Genomic DNA, 21,691 nt, shown 5'->3' with positions numbered 1-21,691 from the left:
AGATCGCTGAAGGATAATCTGCTCTGTTCCTGCAGAATTATTTTTCCATTGTAAAACTGAAATTGTCTCATCTGTGTCAATAATAGCCATTCTAAGTAAAGTATCCATATTTTATTCTGTTGGTATATCAATCCATCTCTCCTTGATTCCTCACATCTTACCGCATCGCCTCCTCAGAATGCATTGGAGAAGGTCAGATGGGAGGGACCTTGGTTCATCATCTCCAATACAATTGAGAAGGATGCATGGAGATAGGATGCATGGAATCAAAGAAAGACAAATTGAGGCAGCCCTGAACTCAGCTAATGCTGCATTCGTAACCAAGTGGGAGGTGGGAATTGACCAGTTGTGAAGTCATAAATAACAGTTGGATGCATTCACATGCTATGAACCCGTTGGGAAACGCCAGATGGCTAATGGCCAACCAGCTGAGCAAACCATTATCTAAAAGTTCAGCTATCAAGGATGTAAACAAATGATGTTCAAAAACCATATTAAAAGATTGCCTTTTATAAAGTTTTATAGCATTTAACTGCTGAAAATGCTGTTATCAATGTAATTTCCTTAGTAGTTGATGTCAGAAGTCAGCAGGTGAGACAAATGAGAGAGCTCAGGAGGATAGATGAGTTCCCCACTAGTAATTACCTGTTGGAGGGCCATTCGTCTGTGATAAATTCCCACTTCCCACTGGTTACGAACGCAGCATGACTCCATCCCCCCTCCTCATATTGATTCAACCTTCTCTTTTCTACCAGGCCTGGTTGCAGAGAGAGATTACAACAGATGGAATGATTCATCAGTCTCCTTGCACTCTAATGAACAGAGGGTCATGGTTATGTAATGCAACATCCCCATATGGCAGAGGGGAAACGGGTTATTTAGCATCGCATGGGGCTTCTCATTCCAACTCTAGTCTCATTTCATCAGTCTGCCAGTTGATTAGATTTACTTTAACCCTCACACAAACATAGATGTAACGTGACAAGTGAAAACATTGTGTGTGTGTAAACAGTCACTGCTGATCTGTGGCATGACCTTTCTTCGAAGATGGTCAGTCAATTGAATAAATGAATTAGGCCCTAATCTATGGATATCACATGACTGGGAATACAGATATGCATCTATTGGTGACAGATACCTTAAAAAAGAGTTAGGGTCCTGGATCAGAAAACCAGCCAGTATCTGGTGTGACCACCATTTGCCTCATGCAGTGTGACACATCTCCTTCGAATAGAGATGATCAGGCTGTTGATTGTGACCTGTGGAGTCTTGTTCCACTCCTCTTCAATGTGCTTAATTGCTGGATATTGGTGGGAACTGGAACACACTGTTGTACACGTAGATCCAGAGCATTCCAAACATACTCAGTGGGTGACATGTCTGGTGGGTATGCAGCCCATGGAAGAACTGGGACATTTTTCAGCTTCCAGGAATTGTGTTCAGATCTTTGTGACATGGGGCTGTGATTTATCATGCTGAAAAATGAGGTTACGGCGACAGATGATTGGCACGACAATGGGCTTCAGGTTCTCATCACGGTGTCTCTGTGCATTCTATAAAATGCAATTGTGTACCATAACCCCGTACGATAACCCCACCGCCACCATGATGCACAACGCCGACATCAGCAAACTGCTCGCCTACATGACGCCATACACGCTGCTATCTGCCCAGTACAGTTGAAACCGGGATTCATCCGTGAAGAGCACACTTCTCCAGTGTGCCAGTGGCCATTGAAGGTGAGAATTTGCCCACTGAAGTCAGTTACGACGTCGAACAGCAATCAGGTCAAGACCCTGGTGAAGAAAAGACAATCCCGCAGGTGAAGAACCTGGATGTGGAGGTCCTGGGCATGCGTGGTTACACATGGTCTGAGGTTGAGGCCAGTTGGATGTACTGACAAATTCTCCACAACTACGTTGGAGGCGGCTTATGGTAGAGAAATTAACATTTAATTCTCTGGCAACAGCTCTGGTTGACATTCCTGCAGTCCGCATGACAATTGCATGCTCCCTCAAAACCTTATGCCACAGATGTGACAAAATTACACATTTTAGAGTGGCCTTGTCCCCAGCACAAGGTGCACCTGTGTAATGATCATGCCATTTAATCAGCTTCTTGATATGCCACACCTGTCAGGTGAATGTGTCAAAGGAGAAATGCAAACTAATTTGTGCACGAAATGAGAAGCTTTTTGAGCATATGGAAAATATTTGGGATCTTTAATTTAGGCTCAAACACTTTACATAATGCGTTTTTATTTTTGTTCAGTGTATTATGCAGTCATATGGAAAGGCTCAGAGATCAGTTTATTAATTCATTTGAACTTGTTCCTTAGTTAAGAGCTGTTGTGCGGATGCAGAAACACATACCCTCGTGTTTGGGGCCGGGAACATTGTGTTCTGCTGTTCTCAGAGCTGGCCTCTGACACGTGGCTTTGCAATTGAGAATTCCCCCTCTACTCTGGAGATTAAAAACAGTACATCCGAGAAGTCTCTTTAGTTTCATTTTCTCACTGAAATATCCTTCTTGTTGGCATTTAAAGAGAAACTATGAAAATAATCAATTGAAATTGGCACCCATGAGAAAGACAAGAGCTGAACGATGCATCTCAATTGGTTGTAGAATGAGACAACGGTTGTGTGCTGTTGCTAGATATGGCATGTAGAATGTATGGTCACTATAGAAATGCTTGGGATGAAAGTCTGCTCAACCCTTCCCACCAGAAAATGCCCAAGAGGAATCAAACATGGATTGGATTATCATGCTTTAATAAATATATTAGGACATTTGATGTTAAGAGTATTACACAAAGTAGCTCAGGCACAAACGAGTATGGGATGTTTCGAAGCATTGAGCTCATACTCCCATCAACAATTTGTTACACACGTACGTAAAAAGCTCTACTCCCAGGTAGAAAAATAAACATTGAGTGAACGTTCACTAATGAAGCTTTGGCTGCAGGTTTAAGATTTGGGAACATAAACCATTACAAACGCTTGCTTAAACTAACATTCAATTTCATCCCCACCCTCAGAAATCCTAATACTTTCAGAAAAATAACATAGTTGCTTTAAGTAGGGGTAACTAGTGCCAGCCCAGGACATCAATGATGCATAACCACCTACTCAGATTATCCATTTAGACACAATTATGATAACAGAACAGATGGAAAGTAAATAAAATCCCTTCACCATAAATTTCACATAACTCACAACTGTACACAGTGCAAAGTAACCGCGTGGGAACCTAAATTAATAACAGTAGCTTTAATATTCTCAAGTGTAGAAAAACTAAAGATTTTCACAAATACTCTTTGATTAACTGATGTATAAGTGCTTCAAGTTGAGGGGTCGGGCTGTGCATGCAGGGGTCAGAGGCCGTTCGTTACACATCTGCCCCATGATGATGAGTGACATGACGGAGAGAGTGCAAGCCCATCATGCAACAGCCACGGATCAGTGCTGCGATGTTGTAGACTGGTGCCGCCCCATCCACGCCATGCCGGGAATACAGCCAGGCCACCGTGGGCAACACTGGTACGGCCACAGCAACAAGATCGACAAGGAAGCTGCTGCTCCAATAGCGTTTGTTGACCACGTCCATCTCGGGGGCCCTGCAGGGCTCCTCACTGCTCACCTCAAAATCCAGCTCCTCCATGAAGCGCATGGAGACCATCACCTCAGGGTCTGAGCAACACAGGCCTGAATCACTGGACATGTCAGGGCTCACTGGCAAAACTGGTGTGGGCTGGCTGGGGCTAGGCAGGCTTAAGGTGGACTGGTTAGGGCTGGATGGGAGAGGGGTCGAGGCTGGGCCCTGCAGTGCTGGGATTTCTAGAAGGCTGGTAGAAGCTGGGAGGAGAGCATCTCCAACTGCACCACCATGGAGCTTCAGCAAGTGCAGCAGGAGGGTGTGCAGGTCAGGAGGGAAGGACACCACCTCGGTCTGAACGGCCTTGTCCTCTGGAGCAGGGAAGGGGAGTGTGCTGCAGCAGAACGTGTTGGAGGGTGGTGAAGGCAGTGGTGTGACCTTCTCCTCCAGACTGTGGAGTAGAGTGGACACCCCCGGACCAGCCTCTGGGTGGCAGCGCAGCTTACCGCTAGAGTCGTGGCTGGAGTCCACCGCCGTGGACATGAGCACGTGCTCCAGGTTGTCGTTGACCAGCAGCCCACTGTCCACCATCTCCTCCACCGCCTGGTCACCCACCTCCCCCTGCTGGTCGTTAACAGGGGAGTCGGAGTCGCCACAGATGAAGTCCATGGTTGGCTCGTCTTGCAGCGTGGAGCCGCTCTGGGCCATCTCCATGCTGTGCAGCAGGGACTCCAGCTTGCGGTTCTGGATGTTGATGTCAACAAAGTACTTCTGGATGCCCTTGTCCTTCTCCATCAGGCTGCTCTTCATGGTCTCTACAACCTGCCGGAGCTGCTTGATCTCCTTTCGTGCCTCCTTTAGGGCCAGCTGTGCCTCGACGCGGTGGCACTCCTCCTCGATCCAGTCCTCCCTCATCCGTCCCAGCTGGGACTTGAGATTCTCAATCTCAGACTCCCTGAGGGAGAAAAGAGAGGGTCAGCTAGTAGCTACAGCTGTGTGGGATTGCAATGTTTGGCTACACTGTAGGTGGAATGCACTCTATGGGATGAATTTAGAAAATAAGCTAAACGTGATGTTCACTGAGAAGGTAACCTGTCGTGGACGGTGTTCTCCACCTCCCTCAGCTTGCTCCTCAGGTGGCGAATGGCCACCTCCTTCTGTTGCAGGGGGGTGAGGTACTGCTCTGGATTGGGGGGTCTGATGCCATGGTTGTCCCCACAGGAGTGGTATCTTCTGGGGGTCATCCTTCTGGGGAGACAAGACAGGAAATTGCACCTTTGCCCCGAGTCACATACTGTATGTTCTACTGGTCAGACGCCATCTTTCTCAATATGGATACTGATGAAGAGGACACCACATCTATTATACACACCATCCTGTACTGTGCCCCATCTAAAGTACGCTCCCTCAGTTCTGTGGGGAAGGAACTAGGCCATGCAACAAAAAAAAAAAAATGGTGCAACTTGCACGATGCAAAGTTCAAAGTCCGACTGGGACACAAGCTAACCAGCCAGCAGACTTCATGCTGCAAAAAAAGCTAAAATGCCAGGTTGGTCAAAAGCTTGCAGGGATAGATAGGAAAACAATGAATTGGGAGGGGAAAGCCCAAATGACATTTGCTCTACTCTAGTCTACAAGGTAAGTGTTTTTGACTGAGAAATCCCTGAAATGCCTACATTTATCATTTCAAGCACATTAACCTTCAATTGTACATTAGCAGTTCTGGAATATCCCTGTGATCAGGGCTCAGGTTTTTAAAAAAAGGGTTGATGAAACATTTGTTTCAGAGAATGGATTTGGCTAATATGCAGAGCAGCCCCTCTTACAAACAGGCTTAAAAGCTAGCGCTATATCCTAGCAACAACCTGGGACTTGTTCTTTGATGCGAGCTCTCTGCATCCCTGCCAGAAATAGAACAGGCTAGCAGAAGGTAGTGAGAGAACTAGGACGTCACACAAAACCCAGCCAGGCAGAAGAGAGCGGAGGGGAACAAGGACAAAAATCCTGTAGCAATAAAAATGACTTGAGAAACATATGCAGTTGTGGACATTTTCACGTCCGCATAAGATCCATAAGTACATAAGTATTCTCTGTGTTGCATAGAGAATGAATCATGTTAAGCCTGTGGGCTGAATTCAAGAGGACTCTGGTTAGTTATTTTTACAGTCTGAGCAGAAAGGCAAGGTTGAGCTTGTTTGAGCAGTGCTGCTGTCATGGCAGCACAGGAACCCTCAAGTGAATATTCTGCCACATAGCAACATGAGAACCCAGAAGCGCGACCACAAATGTCAGACAGTAAGTGAAAAAGAAGGCAGGGATGCAGCCAGGCAAGCATGTCTGGCTAGCGACTGAGATAGGATGAAATATTAATGAACTCTTCCTCTCCTATAAACCCAAGGTTGACACCCACACACCAAAATAATCCTGACTGTTTATAAAATCCTCTAATCTCAGTATAGCCCAATCCTGACCGATATAATCCCTCAGGAGGGGTAGGGGAGAAGACAAAAAGTCCCAGCACAGAGCCTAATCTATCCACCCTTGCCCCACCTAATGAATGCCCACCCCTCACAGAGCAACATATGCGTCATTACAAATTGACCCCTAACCCCTTCTTCATAGGGCATTTCATGTTGATCGGAAAGGATAGGACCATGGTAGTTGCGCGTGTCCTTCGATAGGCTAGGTGGAATTATTGACATGGCTTTTTACCTGGAGGGTACTGTGGGGCTAGAGTTGCTGCTGCTGTTGGTGGTGGATGAGGGAACTGTCCTGTACGGGGCATAGAGCTCTGCATCACGGGATGCTGAGGGGATCCCTGCCAGCTTGAACACAGGGAGGCTCCTGATGTGGGCACCCCGACTGTGGGGAAAGACAGGCAAAGCTAGAGAAGACATTTTCCACAATACCAGTCTTGTAATGTTGTGCATTTATCATTGAAAAAAACAAAATACCAGTGGGGGCGGGGAAATATACAGCAATAAAAAAAAATAGCATAGCTATTATTGGAACAGTTTCCCAGACCCAATTACGTTTTTTTTGTTGAAAGTGCATTTTAGTTTAGGATCAGGCTGAATCTGGGTCAGGGAAAACAGGCCTTTTAAGTATAACACCCACTAGTGGGGGAAGATAAATGGTAAAGGCATGGTGTGTCTGCTTCTACAATGGAGGCAGTAGAGAAACAGAGCCACCCCATACAGCACCTGCGTGAGGAGATCTTCTTCCCTGTGGAGCTGTGGGCCAGGCTCCCCCCTCGCTTTAGGCTGCCAGTGCTGCTGGAGGAGCTGAAGTCTGCCTCACTACCTGCAGAGTCAGACAAACACATCAGGATATTACTACTGACCTGGCATCAGCAGGCAGGACACACTAAACACATGCCATACACACACACTTGCATTCTGCTTTTCCATGACTACACATCTTGCAGTTGTGTTCCATGTCTATTTCAAGAATCAACTTCTCTGCATTCAGATGTCAAAAACATCATATATATATATATATATATATATATTTTTAAACACCACGTGAGCCACTTCAAAACGGTAAACAAACCGAATAGCGTCATCCTGCTGCAAAGCGTTTGTGGTTGGCAACAATGGCATGATTCAAGCAGAGGCTATTAGATTATACAGCTGCCATAAAATAAGCAGGCCCGATCAGTTCAACCTTGCACGAGAGGGTACCTAATAAATGCAGCCTCACCCGCTAACCCATTCATAGACACTAACTACCTTTAGCGCCTATTGACGATAGGCTCTACTGGCCGAGCGAGTTTATTATGAGCCCCAACGCTCGTACTTGAACTTTAACATGCGTCGCTTACAGTACGGGTTTGGAAACATATGGAACGAATCTTTATTTTTTTCTCGCTGATAAAGGTGTGTAGCAATTTAACCTTTCATAGGTTTCCCACAAGGACATAGTTCCATGTTATAGCGCTTGTTTACAGACAGAAGACAGCTAAGTAGCACTGGTAGTTGACTATCTGAGTCTTCGAACACCTGTGTCATTGAACAATACTGTCAGCTGCAATTTAAAACAGTGTACAGCAAGTAGATTTTGCATTTGTGATATGAAATTAGAGGGCAAAGTTTAGAACCGACTCAATTTAAATGGAGTATTTGGCTGCCAGAGCCAATTCACCTCTGAAACTGAACCTGTGAGTTGATTGGACTATAAGGAATAACATCGGGTTCCTTTAGTCCATTATCGGGAAAGGCCATGAGATCCGCCACTCACCTGTCTGGTGGCTGCAGGACAGGCTGTGGCATCCCTTGGCCTAACCTCTCCCTCCCTCATACAGTAATCTACTGACATGAAGGGCCGATACAATTTGTACATATCGTTTTGCATCAACCCCTTCATAAAAACATTTTAAATCCAGTTAATCCCTAGAAAACCAAACATAGTACATTTAAGCATCATATCACCTAGTAAAGATTCAGACCAGATTATTAATGAAAAGAACAGGGCCAACCTAACGTACCTACAGTAGAGCTGTATCATGACAACCAATTTTATTCCATAAATAACCTCTGAAGACATGTTGCTAAATTAGTGCAAAAATACTATTGCAATATTGCATTCTCAAACAAAATAATCACTCTCAGAATGAGCCAGCGTGGCAACTCAATATGTGGGTAGAACATCATTCTCCCTAATCAGTGATGGGTAAACTCCTGAAATAAATGACATACCTGAGTAGCATCTCTTCCCATTCGATAAAACCATAGTAAAGTGCTCACAGTGAATTTGTGATTAAATAACAACTAAACTGAACCTTCAACACTGGGTGAGTGAATTTAGTGCAAGTACAACGTGAAGACTGACTGCTACTCGGCCTAATTGGAAAACCTCAAGTCCAACATTATTTATCCAATCAGCAGCCTCTCTGGATTTGAACCTTGATTAAGGCGTTTGGTCGGATTCAATTATGCTGAGCCTCGGGTTGCGTGACGTGAACGGGCAAAAGGAGTAAGGAAGGAGTGCCCATCTAAAATCAAACAGTAATCTTCGTTTATCGGTCATGATAAAAGGCAGCATGGCGAATCGTCCAGAAACATGCATCTATTTTCCATACAGTATATATTTGAATTTTCAAACTTTTTTCAAATTTAGCATGTGAAAACACAGAATCCTACTCATTACTCCACATGCTTAATTACATCACTTTTGTTTTGAGCCAACTTCAACGTGGGCTTTAAACGGGATCCCCGGGCCAGATTAATCGAATCCCCTCATTGTTGGCATTCTTCAGCACAGACCTTGCTGACACATGCCAGATTTTACAAAGCCTAGATAAGTATTTTATATATCGGCTAACCACATCATATGTCAGCAATCTGGTGCCCAAAGGCACAGAAGATGTGGTGTCATGCAACCATTGGTTAATACATGCAATGTCTGAGCAGCGGAACACAACCATTGGTTAATACATGCAATGTCTGAGCAGTGGAACACAACCATTGGTTAATACATGCAATGTCTGAGCAGTGGAACACAACCATTGGTTAATACATGCAATGTCTGAGCAGTGGAACACAACCATTGAGTGTCCCAATAATATCTCCTTCTTCCTGCACTTGTTCATTATTCCCCAGAAAGGTAAAAGCATTGGATTGGTGTAGACATGGGCTAGAGGACATTTCTATCATAAGTCTTATACCAGTCAGTTCCTTTCAAATCCATGAAGGGAAGTGAACAAGTGTACACTGTGAGAGGTAGGAGAGATATTTGGGATGTAACCATAGGGAGAACCTCAATTGCATACTCATAAAAAAAAGGTTTAGCGTCTCGCCTCCTTCTCAAACCCCATTGGACGAGAAAGCCAGAGGTCCTGCCACTCTGACTGTCTCCTCCTATGGATGTTTTGCAATTGAGATTCTCCCATTCTCCCAAGCAAATCATTGTTGCTTATGTAACAGTTTAGCTTCCGTCCATCTCCTCACCCCTACATGGGCTTGAACACATCAACAACTGCCTCCCACGAAGCATTGTTACCCATTGCCCCACAAAAGCCACGGCCCTTGCAGAGCAAAGGGAACAACTACTTCAAGGTCTCAGAGTGAGTGACGTCACCGATTGAAACACTATTATTGCTCACACCGCTAACTAGCTAGCCATTTGACATCGGTTACACTCACCCCCCTTTTGACTTCCTCCTTTTCCACAGCAACCAGTGATCCGGGTCACGGCACCAATATAACAGTTTAGCTTCCATCCCTCTCCTCACCCCTACCTGGGCTCAAACCAGGGACCCTCTGCACACATTAACAACTGCCTCCCACGAAGCATCATTACCCATCGCTCCACAAAAGCCATGGCCCTTGCAGAGCAAAGGGGACAACTTCTTCAAGGTCTCAGAGCAAGTAACGTCACCGATTGAAACACTATTAACGCTCACACCGCTAACTAGCTAGCCATTTCACATCAGTTACACTTATTTTCTACTGCTAAAATTACATGAAAACAATACTATGCAGATAGTGTATACACACAAACCATGTAGAAATCGGGGTTGGGCTCAATTTGAATTAAAGGCAGTCAAGTAGGAAATGATTAGAATTTAAAATGCAGACATTTAAAAACAAAATGAAATAAATAGCTTCTACTTTTGAGTTTATAGAGAAGTCATTGAAAATAAATGCCCTTTTTTTCTATTATTGGATTGTGATTTTTAGTTTACTTCCTGAATTGACTGCTTTCAATTCAAATTGAGCCCAACCCTGGTCTACAAGAAACCATTTCACATGGCTATTTCATATATATTTTAATCTGATGTAGATGTATTTTGTAGATCTATTTTAATTGACAGTTAGACAAGTACTGAAATCAAACAAATACACAGAATGAGCACTGAGAGAAATGCCTAAGACAGGGCTGCCCAACCCTCTTCCTTGGAGATCTACTGTCCTGTAGGTTTTCAGTTCAACCCTAATTCAGCGTATCTGATTCAGCTCGTTAAGGTCTTGTTGAGCAGCTAATTAGTAGAGTCAGGTGTGTTAAATTAGGGTTGGACTGAAAACCCACAGGACGGTAGATCTCCAGGAAGAAGGTTGGTCAGCCCTGGCCTAAGATCTACTAGGATGTATGATCCTCCTAACCCCACCTACAAAAAAAAACTGAAGCCATTCCCTGCAGTAGCCTACCTCTGGGCAATGTGGACGATCGCTGCTCCCTCTTGTGCCTTGCCGGGGGTGCGTGCCACTCTTCCATCACCCTCACCCTCTTCACCTTGGTCTTGCACTCGGCGGTGGGCGTGGGGGAGCCATGCGGACTGTTGTCTGAGCCTGATGGGGTTTTGGAGGGGGACACAGACTGACTACTGGGGCAGCCGGTGTCATCTATGTAGACAGGTATAGCCAAGAATACGCATGCAGCATGGAACACACAGCAGTCAATCAATCATACAGAGCTCGAGGTTCACTCCCTCGTATCTGTTCATACTGTAACTCATCCAACCAACCGTGTTCATGTTACCAACGCCACAGCACTGTGTTGTGGAAGCTGAAGGGAGGCGAAAGGGGTGACGAGGAACTTCCATGATGACTTAATGTTATTCAATATACGTCAATATGTTGTAACCTCATTTTGGTTAGGTGTAACTGTTGTCAAAATAATGTTGATAGAGAAAAGAATCTAGGCCTACTACAGACGGCTAGGTCATTTTTGGAATAATGCCAACTATTGTGCAAACTTTTATGCTTGCCAACTTTGTTGTTTGTGGTAGGTTAGTAGCCTTGTGTAATTCAAATTTGTTGCAACAGTATGCTAGTTGTTTGAAACAACAGTAATCAACAAGCTTTCATATGATATGATGAGGACTTCTCTTTACACAGTTTGACTTGGCAACACTCACAAAATCTCCAATGCATGATTATGTAACCAACGCCCTGACTAGTATGTGATAAGATGTGGATTCGGCCTACTTGGCCAGAATGGCATAACAAAGCCGACATAAGTGTGTTAGCATGATTTCAGACATTTTTATATGATGAACGCTGGCTGCAGGGTTGGACTGGTATCGGAAATCGTCCTGGGCATTGCTAACACACGCGGCCATTCACTCTGCACCCAAAAGATTCTATTTAGATAGACCAGCCCATCTGCCATTGCCAGAACTGCCCTGGCAGCCATAAAAATGTGACAATAGTGACAGGTGAAAGCAAATTCCTATCAATTTGATGTTTTCAGCTACATTTAGTGAGATTAGAAGAGGAAACTACTTTAGACTTTTAGGATGTACCTTAACCTTGATCTGAAACATGGGAACCACATACCTGAGCAAAAGCTGTTGGTGCTGATGGTCCGTTTGGAGTTGTCCGAGCTGATGTCACAGTCCTTACCCTCCTCCTCTGAAATGGGTGATTCGGACAGGGGTGACCCTTTCTCATTAGGCTGGAAAGGATGGAGGATCAAGCGTGGGATGCGGCTGCGGGGGCTCTCCTTCCCTGGCGACTTCTTTTCCTGAGCACCATACAAGTATCACAACTATGCTCGCCACTTGAATTTTTGCCACAAGAACAAATCAGATTCATATCAGAATCGGTGTGCACAAATGCAACTTTGCGCATTTTGTTTTTGTCTCACTAGCTCTGTCACAGCAACACAGTCAGGAACTAATTATGGTCTGCTATTGTGACTGTGACAGTCTAGATTAGATAACTATCATTCTCATGATGTGAAATTTTAACCAAAATATTAGCTGAATTGTTAAGATTCAAAATGATAGTCTAATATAGCAAGAATGATTGACTTTGAAAGTGTTGCAATGACACGCACCTCATATTCCTGGAATGGTCCCATGGTGCTTAACGCTGCCTTTTCCCCTTTGGATCTGTGAGAAAAGTAAAACTAGGTGAGATGTATTTCTGTCCAAGGCATCATGACGTGGCACACTGGCACTGAACCCTTTACGAACAAGGGGCGACTCTGTCTGGAATCTGTTATGTAAATCATGTCACCCCCGCCCACGTCCACCCCTGCCTGGCACAGATGGCACAGACACTGACCGGACCTTGGTCATTAAACCAGTGAGACCCACATCAAAAATAGGCTACCAGATGGAAAATATACTTGAAAATATTTTGCATGTATTTCCTCAAACATGGAACAAAGGCATGAGACCGTTTCTTACTTCCAATAAAACCAAAGCTTTACTGTCCTTCACAGAAAAATGCAACAACCTAAAAACGCATTATCCGATTACGTATCGATGTAATTGAAATGAAATCTAGTTGTGAATGACGCTGCAGATAGGAACTGGGTGCAGTTCTAACTCTTAATTTATTCATGTATTTCTAAATGATGTCCCACCAGGTGGAAAACAGACAGCAGCATCTTCAAACATCTATAAGAAAGAGGTTGACTAAGTGCCATGAGTTATTCTGCCAAGATAAAAAATAAAAAAAACAGAAATATGACATCATTTCTTCCTTTTGGGATCCTGTGCCAAAGAGCCTTTTTCCTGCCAAATAGATGACACCAGAGAGTAACACACCGGCAAACCGCTCACTGAATATTGAGATAAGAATTACAGAATAATAGTGTACAATGTTTGGGTTGTATATCAATTTTCACATTCCCTATACAGGTAGTTCAATTCACCCTCTCCATTTTTGACTTAGACATGCAAAGGCCTCCAGGCACCAGTACATGCACAAAAGTGTATGTTTTATTGATGTTTGACGGCTGAATAATTCAAGGTTCACATAATGCCTGACTGCACATTATAACATACCTCCATTCTTTATCCATTCCCTCTCTCCTGTTGAATGTTGTGCCGCTTAGCATCATCGCTTAAAGGAGTTGGTTATGTAAGTGTGTACGTCTTTAGCCTTCTCCTTTTTTACATCAAGAATGACGTAATTGACCCCTAAGGTCGTTATCGCTTTCCTGAATCCAGACTTCTTCCCCCCCCCCCGTTACAGTCCAGCTGCTCTCTCTTTATTTTGACTGCATGGCACCCAGGATGTTGGTAAATATAGCAGCTGTCCCTGTCACCAAGCAAACACCCCTCTTGAAATACACTGTGTAGCCTGACCATCATGTCTTCCACTACAGGTACGTTTTCAGCAAGTAAGGGCAAAGAAATCAGTTAAACAGTTAAACCACAAAAAATAATACTTGAAGGCAGGTTTTATACCAGATTGTATGCACTTTTAGTCTTCTAGGTCCCCCAGCCCTGATATGAGAACACCCCAAATGTTCCCCCGAAATTAGTTCAGCTTTTTGTACCTCTTAAGGCAACTGAGAAGTGTGTCATGAGCATCACAATAAAACAGCAGTACGCCAGCATTTTATGCCTCGATATGTTTTCCTTTTGTTTCTACCCGCCTCTGGATAGCTGGCACACAGCTTCAGAGTGGAATCAGATTAGGCAGCAGGCACAGTCACAGAGCTACCCACCAAACAATGCCCTAGCAACAGACTTAGCAACAGAGGAAAATTACTGCAAGGAAGACAGGCTAAATTGGGTCAATTAAATTTGCAGACAGTTCTATGTTCAGCATCTTCCGAGAGTGCAATAGGAAGGTTTTCCTCCTGCAACATAAAAAATGTCAATGTTGTTTACTTTGGGAGTGGCCTATGGCAGTGTGGGGGGAGTGTTACAGACTGGAACAAGGTCAGGTGTGCTCCCATATGAGTAAGTGCACGTGAGCCATTGTCTTTGTGCACTTCAACAGCAATCAATGTCAGGAAAATGCTATCAAGTTTGTGCATTGCTATACTCAATAGTTGTTATAGTATCATGTCCATACAGTGTCTCAATGCTGATTGAATCTCGGTAGTGCTTGTAAACCTCCTCCTGGGTCATGAGGAATGACCCAGGTAGAAGAAAAGGTCAAAGGAAATGGACTGAAACGGTGAAGGACTACCTGGACTTGTCAAATAACAAGCACATATTTTCGCTTTCTGTTACAAAATATTTTTTTAAACATTTCATTTTCCAAGCAGGTAAATGTAACCCTGGTGGTCCCTTAGAGACCTGGGTGGAGGGTTGACAGCCTCAGATTCACAGAGAGATGTTTTTATCTAAGCCTGCCCAAGCATGCTCTCAGTAGATAAGATGCAAAACAACATGAGCATCTCCACAGCGGGAGCCGTATGGCTGCAACAAGCTCTCACGGTCTCACGTTAGAATTAGATGTTTGTCCATCTTTCTCAATCGAAATTTGACGCTTGAGAAAGATGGACGAACATGGACAAACGTTTAATTCTGACAACAGCCAGAGCGCCAGACGCCGCTGTGGAGATGGTCACGTTGGTCAACACCTCTCTGTGAATCTGAGGCTGTCAACCCTTCACCCAGGTCTCTATCTATCAAGGCACCTCCAGGGTTACATTTGTTCCCAATGTCAAATGTCGAAGTGTTTAAGGTTAAGTTCAGCCATTAACTCTGAATTTTTAAGGTTAGGGCCAGGTTTGGGCATTAACTCTACATGTTTAAGGTTAGTGCCAGGTTAAGGCATTAACTCTGAATTTTTAAGGTTAGGGCCAGGTTTAGGCATTAACTCCAAAATCTTAAGGTTAGGCATTAACTCCGAATGGGCTATGGTAAGGGTTAAGGTTTGGGGGGAAAAATCTAAAAAAACAACTTTCTATTGCTGGATTCAAAATTGCAACCTGGCACCAGAGGCAGATGCTTAGGCATTAACTCTGAATGATTTAGTTAAGGGACAAAAATCTAAAAAAACAACTTCTACAGCTGGATTTGAACATGCAACCTTTGGCACCAGAAGCAGATCCTTACACCCATCCCTGTCCACATCAAAAACATAAACCTACTTGAAACTAACACCGCTCACTGTTGCCCCTTGTGGATGGTTTCCACATAATCCCCTGACGTCCTCAGATATGGATTTAGGTCTACCACTGATTTGGCATCATGGGTGACCTGGCTGTGTTGTTCACAGTGTTCCTGGCTTTGTTCCTATGGCTGGAACTTATGCAATCAACTGGGCATCAAACCTGGGTGTTTTGCACAAGACTATGTTAGCTTACCAAGCTAAAGTCTATAGACCTCAGCTCTGGGAGTTAACAGTAATTTTCTGTTTTAAATTAAAATGGTCAAAAAGAAACAAAAATAGCTTCTTAGCAAAGAGCAATTTCTCAAAGAAGAATTTTGCTAGGACTGTCTGGGAGTGGTCTGAGTGGGAAGGGGAAAACTGAAATTAGCTGTCATTGGCAGAGAGGTTTGGAACACTCTTTGTTATTGGTCTATTAACACATTTACCACCTGGTGATGTCACCAGGCAGGCCAAAATGCCATCCCACCAAAACAGGCTGACATTTTAGGTGGTCTATTCAAACAGCTCTAACACTAAAAGGGCATTATCATAATTTTCACAGTTTCACGGTATTTTTCTAACCTCATAGTGTGGAAATATATAAGACCTCTGGGCCTTTAAATAGCTGCACAGATCTGCAGGGTATGGAAAGCTCATATTTAACAAGATAACTCATTTAGTTATGAAAGCTAATTTAGTGGGTATGATGGTTTCATTTACTTCTTATTGTTTTATTTGTTATTTGCACTACACTTTATTTCTGAGCTGGGAATTACTTCATGATACTGCATCCTCATTCTGTTCAATCAGTATATTGTCTGCCTGCTTGGCTTTGTTATATAGTCCAATAATAATAATAATAATTTATTGAAAGCCATATTAAAAAAGAGAACATAAGCTCATTGGACACGTTGTGTATGTGCAGGTATTGTGTATGGTTTGTGTGTGTTTGTGTGTGTATGTGTGTGTATGTGCGTGCGTGTGTGTGTGTGCGTGTGTGCGTGCGTGTGTGTGTGTGTGTGCGTGCGTGCGGGTGTGCGTGTGTGCGTGCGTGTGTGCGTGCGTGCGTGTGTGCGTGTGTGTGTGTGCATATGTGCGTGTGTGTAAGAACATGCAAACGTGTGTGAGCATTCAGCAGGATGATAGAAACTATGTGTTTCAAGGTGTCTAGGTGTCTTTTGATGATGTTCACAAACTAATACATTACAGTTTCTCCAATGAAACCACATCTAAAAATGTCCAGCTCTGTAAAGTGCTTTGATAGATTTCCCCCAAATCCAACATAGATTTTCCTTATCATCCTGAACCTTATGGTGTGCATAAAATACAGATAAAAGACCCATAGTAAAACCAAATGCATGCTTTTCAACCGTTCGCTGCCTGCACCCGCACGCCTGACCAGCATCACCACCCTGGATGGTTCCGACCTTGAATATGTGGACATCTATAAGTACCTAGGTGTCTGGCTAGACTCTAAACTCTCCTTCCAGACCCATATCAAACATCTCCAATCGAAAATCAAATCAAGAGTCGGCTTTCTATTCCGCAACAAAGCCTCCTTCACTCACGCCGCCAAACTTACCCTAGTAAAACTGACTATCCTACCGATCCTCGACTTCGGCGATGTCATCTACAAAATTGCTTCCAACACTCTACTCAGCAAACTGGATGCAGTTTATCACAGTGCCATCCGTTTTGTCACTAAAGCACCTTATACCACCCACCACTGCGACTTGTATGCTCTAGTCGGCTGGCCCTCGCTACATATTCGTCGCCAGACCCACTGGCTCCAGGTCATCTACAAGTCCATGCTAGGTAAAGCTCCGCCTTATCTCAGTTCACTGGTTACGATGGCAACACCCATCCGTAGCACGCGCTCCAGCAGGTGTATCTCACTGATCATCCCTAAAGCCAACACCTCATTTGGCCGCCTTTCGTTCCAGTTCTCTGCTGCCTGTGACTGGAACGAATTGCAAAAATCGCTGAAGTTGGAGACTTTTATCTCCCTCACCAACTTCAAACATCTGCTATCTGAGCAGCTAACCGATCGCTGCAGCTGTACATAGTCTATTGGTAAATAGCCCACCCATTCTCACCTACCTCATCCCCATACTGTTTTTATTTATTTATTTTTCTGCTCTTTTGCACACCAATATCTCTACCTGTACATAACCATCTGATCATTTATCACTACAGTGTTAATCTGCATAATTGTAATTATTTGCCTACCTTCTCATGCCTTTTGCACACAATGTATATATAGACTCCCCTTTTTTCTACTGTGTTATTGACTTGTTAATTGTTTACTCCATGTGTAACTCTGTGTTGTCTGTTCACACTGCTATGCCTTATCTTGGCCAGGTCGCAGTTGCAAATGAGAACTTGTTCTCAACTAGCCTACCTGGTTAAATAAAGGTGAAATAAAATAAAAAAAAAGCAATGGCAAGGTGTAAAAGCTTTAATTTGCTTTTTGGTGGTTGATAACATTCAGTTATCAACAGTTATCCCATTCAGTGCACTCTAAATACACACATTATGTACAGAGAGAATACAGACAACCAATTTATGACGGCAAAACGTTCCTTAATATCCTTATAATATCTGTTTCTGCAAATGCTGACCATGTTTGTCCATGTTTAAATTACATTATGTGATGTGCTTCATGGACTTGGATGAAGGTCTCCCCCTTTTTAACATCAAAGGTAGGCCTAATATCAAAAGTTATCCGCCACATGTATAAATTCTTAATATTGACGGTTTGAAAATTATTTTAGACCATTCTACTAAAATCCAACAACGAAGGCAAAACATATAGTCTAACCCATAAATGTACTGAAATATGGCTACCAAAACATGCATTGTCGCTCTTGTAACCCCAGAAGAAAGATATCAAAGCATTGGGGGGATGGTCGCCCATGGGATTATCGTAATACGCAGTTGAAATCAGTGGCGCTGTCCACTGTCTCGTGGTGCTGAACATGAGTTCAAACTTAACCTGACCATCTTTTCAACCAGCCCCACCTTAACATTTGGTTAGTGCGAAATGGGAAAGTAAACAACATCATAGGCCAGCTAGAAATCAGAATTACATGCGTATCGTTTTTCCTATTCCTGTTTTTTCCTAAATCTTTTCATCGAGCTATTTACATAAACATATAATTATACTTGCTTGGATGTTTGGTGTTGATTACCCCAGTCGCAAAGGATGCGCGTGTAGCCTAAACCACGGACACCACAACGAGTCCCGCGTTACTCCAGTGTTCCTCACGAGTCTGACTGTGGAGCCCATCCCACTCTGTGTTTTGATATGAGGAAATTACACTGTGCACACAGGATTGGACGAGGTTGAAGCTGCTAAACACTCGCCACCAGTGACAGCGCGTGCTCGAAGTCAAGTATGACCAATGTTCCAGCAGTGTAGGGTTACATAACGCAGGCATGATTGTTCCGACCTCAAATTGCCTTCTTCCGCCTCCCATAGCCTATGTAGCGAGATTCAGATTAGATTTTGTTCCCCCAAAATGACACAGACAATAAGATCAGGATGTGTGACAACAACAAATGCATGAAATAACAACAAATATCTACATTTTGAAACAATATAGTTGCATCTCAGGCAATGTCAGTACGATTGAGGCGCAGCATGGGTTTCCTGTCCATGGTGCTGAAGTCACTGGGCGAGTCCAGGAATTGAGCAGTAGCGTCATTAGACCTGGGCTTTTTGCTCCAGCCCCCAACCTTCTTACATTTCAGTCTGATATGAGTTTCCATAACCACACATCACTTGCACTATGCAGTATTTATAAGAAAACATTTTACTGACACATTTTTGTGACAAAAATAAACAATTCAATATAATGCGCTAGGCAGAAGGCACTGAAAGGAGCCCCTAGAATGACACAGTGCCTGCTGTGATCGATCGAGATTTCACATCGCAATGGACCACTCACGTCCCTTGACCCCTTGACCACCCTAGCGGCACCGGTTAGATGTCAATGTCGTCACTCAGCAAAATGCCTGTCACTCAGTCAGAATCTGGATATTCGGAACCTCTTCCAAAAGAGTGCAAGCAGGTTGAGCAAGTTGAGGTAGCAGTGAATGAGGTAGAGATGTTGCAGAACAGCCATGAAGTCAATGTGCAGCAACAGCAGAGTTGTAGGTTTGTGCAGGGTTGGTAGTAGCTAACTGAATTGTCTATCTCGGTATAAGGGTTGGCTAATGCTAAGAAGCTAGAATTAGCGCTATGCATCCTTAAGCTATTGGGTGTCAGTCAGAGTTATTTAACAGTATATTTAGTGAATGGGCAAGCAAAGGATATTGATGTAAGTCGTGATGAAAAGTGTTCATTTTCAGCTAGTGTATTTGATGGGTTTTGTTTCTGCTTTTTCATTATGGGGTATTGTGTGTAGATTTATGAGTTTTTTTTTTATTTAATCCATTTTAGAATAAGACTGCAACGTAACAAAATGTGGATAAAGGGAGGGGGTCTGAATGCACTGCCTAGGACAGGGATGGGCAACTCCAGTCCTCGGGGGCCTGATTGGTGTCACACTTTTGCCCCAGGCCCAGTTCACAAACCCGACTCCAATAATCAACTAATCATGATCTTCAGCTCAGAATGCATTTAGTTTAATCAGCTGTGTATGCTAGGAATGGGGGGAAAGTGTGGCACCACTCCAGCCCCTGAAGACTGGAGTTGCCCGTCCCGGGCCTAAGGGATGTAAATGGGACTATATGTTAAAATTCCAATAGCTCCGAATGTCAATGACTTAAAAACCTCAAACACACTATAAATTGTAGAAATTCATATACAATTATTGAAAGAATTTAATGAGTAAACTAAAAGGTGTGCAACATGGAAATATTGTCTCATTTACATTGTGTAATTTAATGTCTGTCAAAGTCAGACAGACTGCTGTAGATAATTGGCAAAATAATTTGGCTTACTCTTCCCATCTGCGAACAAACACACCAGACACCCACATCACACTACACCCCAAAACCAACTCATGTTTGAATTCATTCATGGCCGCTAGCATTTCTTAATTAACCAAATCTAAAATGATGCCAAATCAGGAAGTTCTGTCTCCTTAAAACTAACTAAGGACATGTTGCACCTCTACCTTGCTACCTTTCAGATGAGCCTAGAAGGAGGACAGATGAGAATTGGAGGCCAGTGGAGTTTTGGGAAATACACGGTAGATGTATGTATTCCAGAGTAAAGATTGTTCTATAGTAGAGAGACCCACAGCAGCAACTGTAATTGAGTACTGGCAGTGTCTGTTGTGACAGGTGGGAAGGTGAAAGTTCATCTCAAAGTGCACCAAATTCATGCATATAGCTGTTGAAATTGCTTCTTTTTTTTGTGCTGGGGGAGAATGCCCTCAGACCCACCTACTGGTTTAGGGCTAAGCCCTGACTGTCTTCAAATCATAGAAATACTCCAGATTGTCAGTATAGAAAAGCAATTCTGTCTTTGACTAGAATTTGAATAGAATTAATACTTCTATGTCTAAAGTAACAGTAAAGGCCGAAAATTGCCAACATTGAACAATGGATTTGAAGCAAAGCATGGTTAAAATAAATTATTGCTTTTTCTAAAACAATTAATACAAATACAATTCTACAATCTCATTGTCAGTTCAATGTGTTTTTTTTTACTGTACTCTTCCATAATGTATGGTAAAGCATAAATACATGAACCTTGTTTTATTTCTTACAACCTTCAACAGCACAGATAACCTTCCATCATCTTACAGAGATTTTCTGTACTCCGACTTTCTATTAAAATATTGTCAAATCTGAGGGTAATTTGAAGCACTTGAAGCCAAGTTGATAGAAAACGAAAGTCTTTAGTTATTCTCGTTGACTTTGCAAAGGATTGTAAGCGTTCCTTTGAAATGACGTCACATACTACTCTGCTTATCACCTTTACCTGCAGATGAGTTTCGCGCCTGGCGTCTGTGAGTAGACTCTGCAGCGCATCCTTCGCAAGACTTCACAATCCAATTTGTATCATCCCCCAAAAAAGTGTTAAAAAAAATCTGCTTTATGGTGAGAATTGCTTCTACAGCATGTTTAGTAACCATTCGACCAATTTAATCAGGTGCTCTTCTGAGAACTATACTGACTCATACTGACGAAAGAAGTGAATTACGTAATTCAGCAGGGCCCGTTGAGAGCAACATTTATTTGAGGACAAGTAACTGCCAAAGCTCTCCAAACTCAATGTTGAGATTGCAGAGATCATCAGACGGAGACTGTTAAAAAAAAACAGATCAAAGAGGTGGGGAATACTGAGTAGCTTC

The 21,691-nt window shown here is 43.3% G+C and overlaps 1 protein-coding gene across 5 annotated transcripts; it reads right to left on the bottom strand.

Moving 5' to 3' along the window:
- Positions 1-2,749: 2,749 nt before the first annotated feature.
- Positions 2,750-19,139, bottom strand: sybu (syntabulin (syntaxin-interacting)). 5 transcript variants are annotated; one of them, XM_021596219.3, is made up of 8 exons: positions 18,553-19,139; positions 12,376-12,430; positions 11,874-12,060; positions 10,743-10,883; positions 6,798-6,897; positions 6,307-6,456; positions 4,687-4,842; positions 2,750-4,549 (listed from the first exon to the last, which is right to left on the bottom strand). In XM_021596219.3, the coding sequence occupies exons 2-8, from the start codon at positions 12,397-12,399 to the stop codon at positions 3,388-3,390; spliced, it is 1,920 nt and encodes a 639-aa protein (XP_021451894.2). In that variant the 5' UTR covers positions 12,400-12,430; positions 18,553-19,139; the 3' UTR covers positions 2,750-3,387. The 5 variants fall into 5 exon arrangements, with proteins under 5 accessions (XP_021451894.2, XP_021451910.2, XP_021451887.2 ...); XM_021596235.3 differs by having other exon boundaries at positions 4,687-4,839; positions 18,553-19,068; XM_021596212.3 differs by having other exon boundaries at positions 10,743-10,937; positions 18,553-19,058.
- Positions 19,140-21,691: the final 2,552 nt, after the last annotated feature.

This window comes from Oncorhynchus mykiss, chromosome 3 (genome assembly GCF_057628025.1).
Source record: "Oncorhynchus mykiss isolate SJ-2025 chromosome 3, ASM5762802v1, whole genome shotgun sequence".
Classification (NCBI taxonomy): domain Eukaryota; kingdom Metazoa; phylum Chordata; class Actinopteri; order Salmoniformes; family Salmonidae; genus Oncorhynchus; species Oncorhynchus mykiss.
This window is presented reverse-complemented; position numbering and strand designations above follow the sequence as displayed.

What these genes read in the sequence shown, in the direction of transcription:
- sybu (XM_021596212.3), bottom strand. Translation starts at nt 12,399, where the DNA reads ATGGGACCATTCCAGGAATATGAG. An exon ending in GACCATTCCAGGAATATGAG is followed by an intron (nt 12,061 to 12,375) that starts GTGCGTGTCATT and finishes TATGGTGCTCAG; the next exon opens with GAAAAGAAGTCGCCAGGGAA. An exon ending in AGCCCCACAGTACCCTCCAG is followed by an intron (nt 4,843 to 6,306) that starts GTAAAAAGCCAT and finishes TTGTCTCCCCAG; the next exon opens with AAGGATGACCCCCAGAAGAT.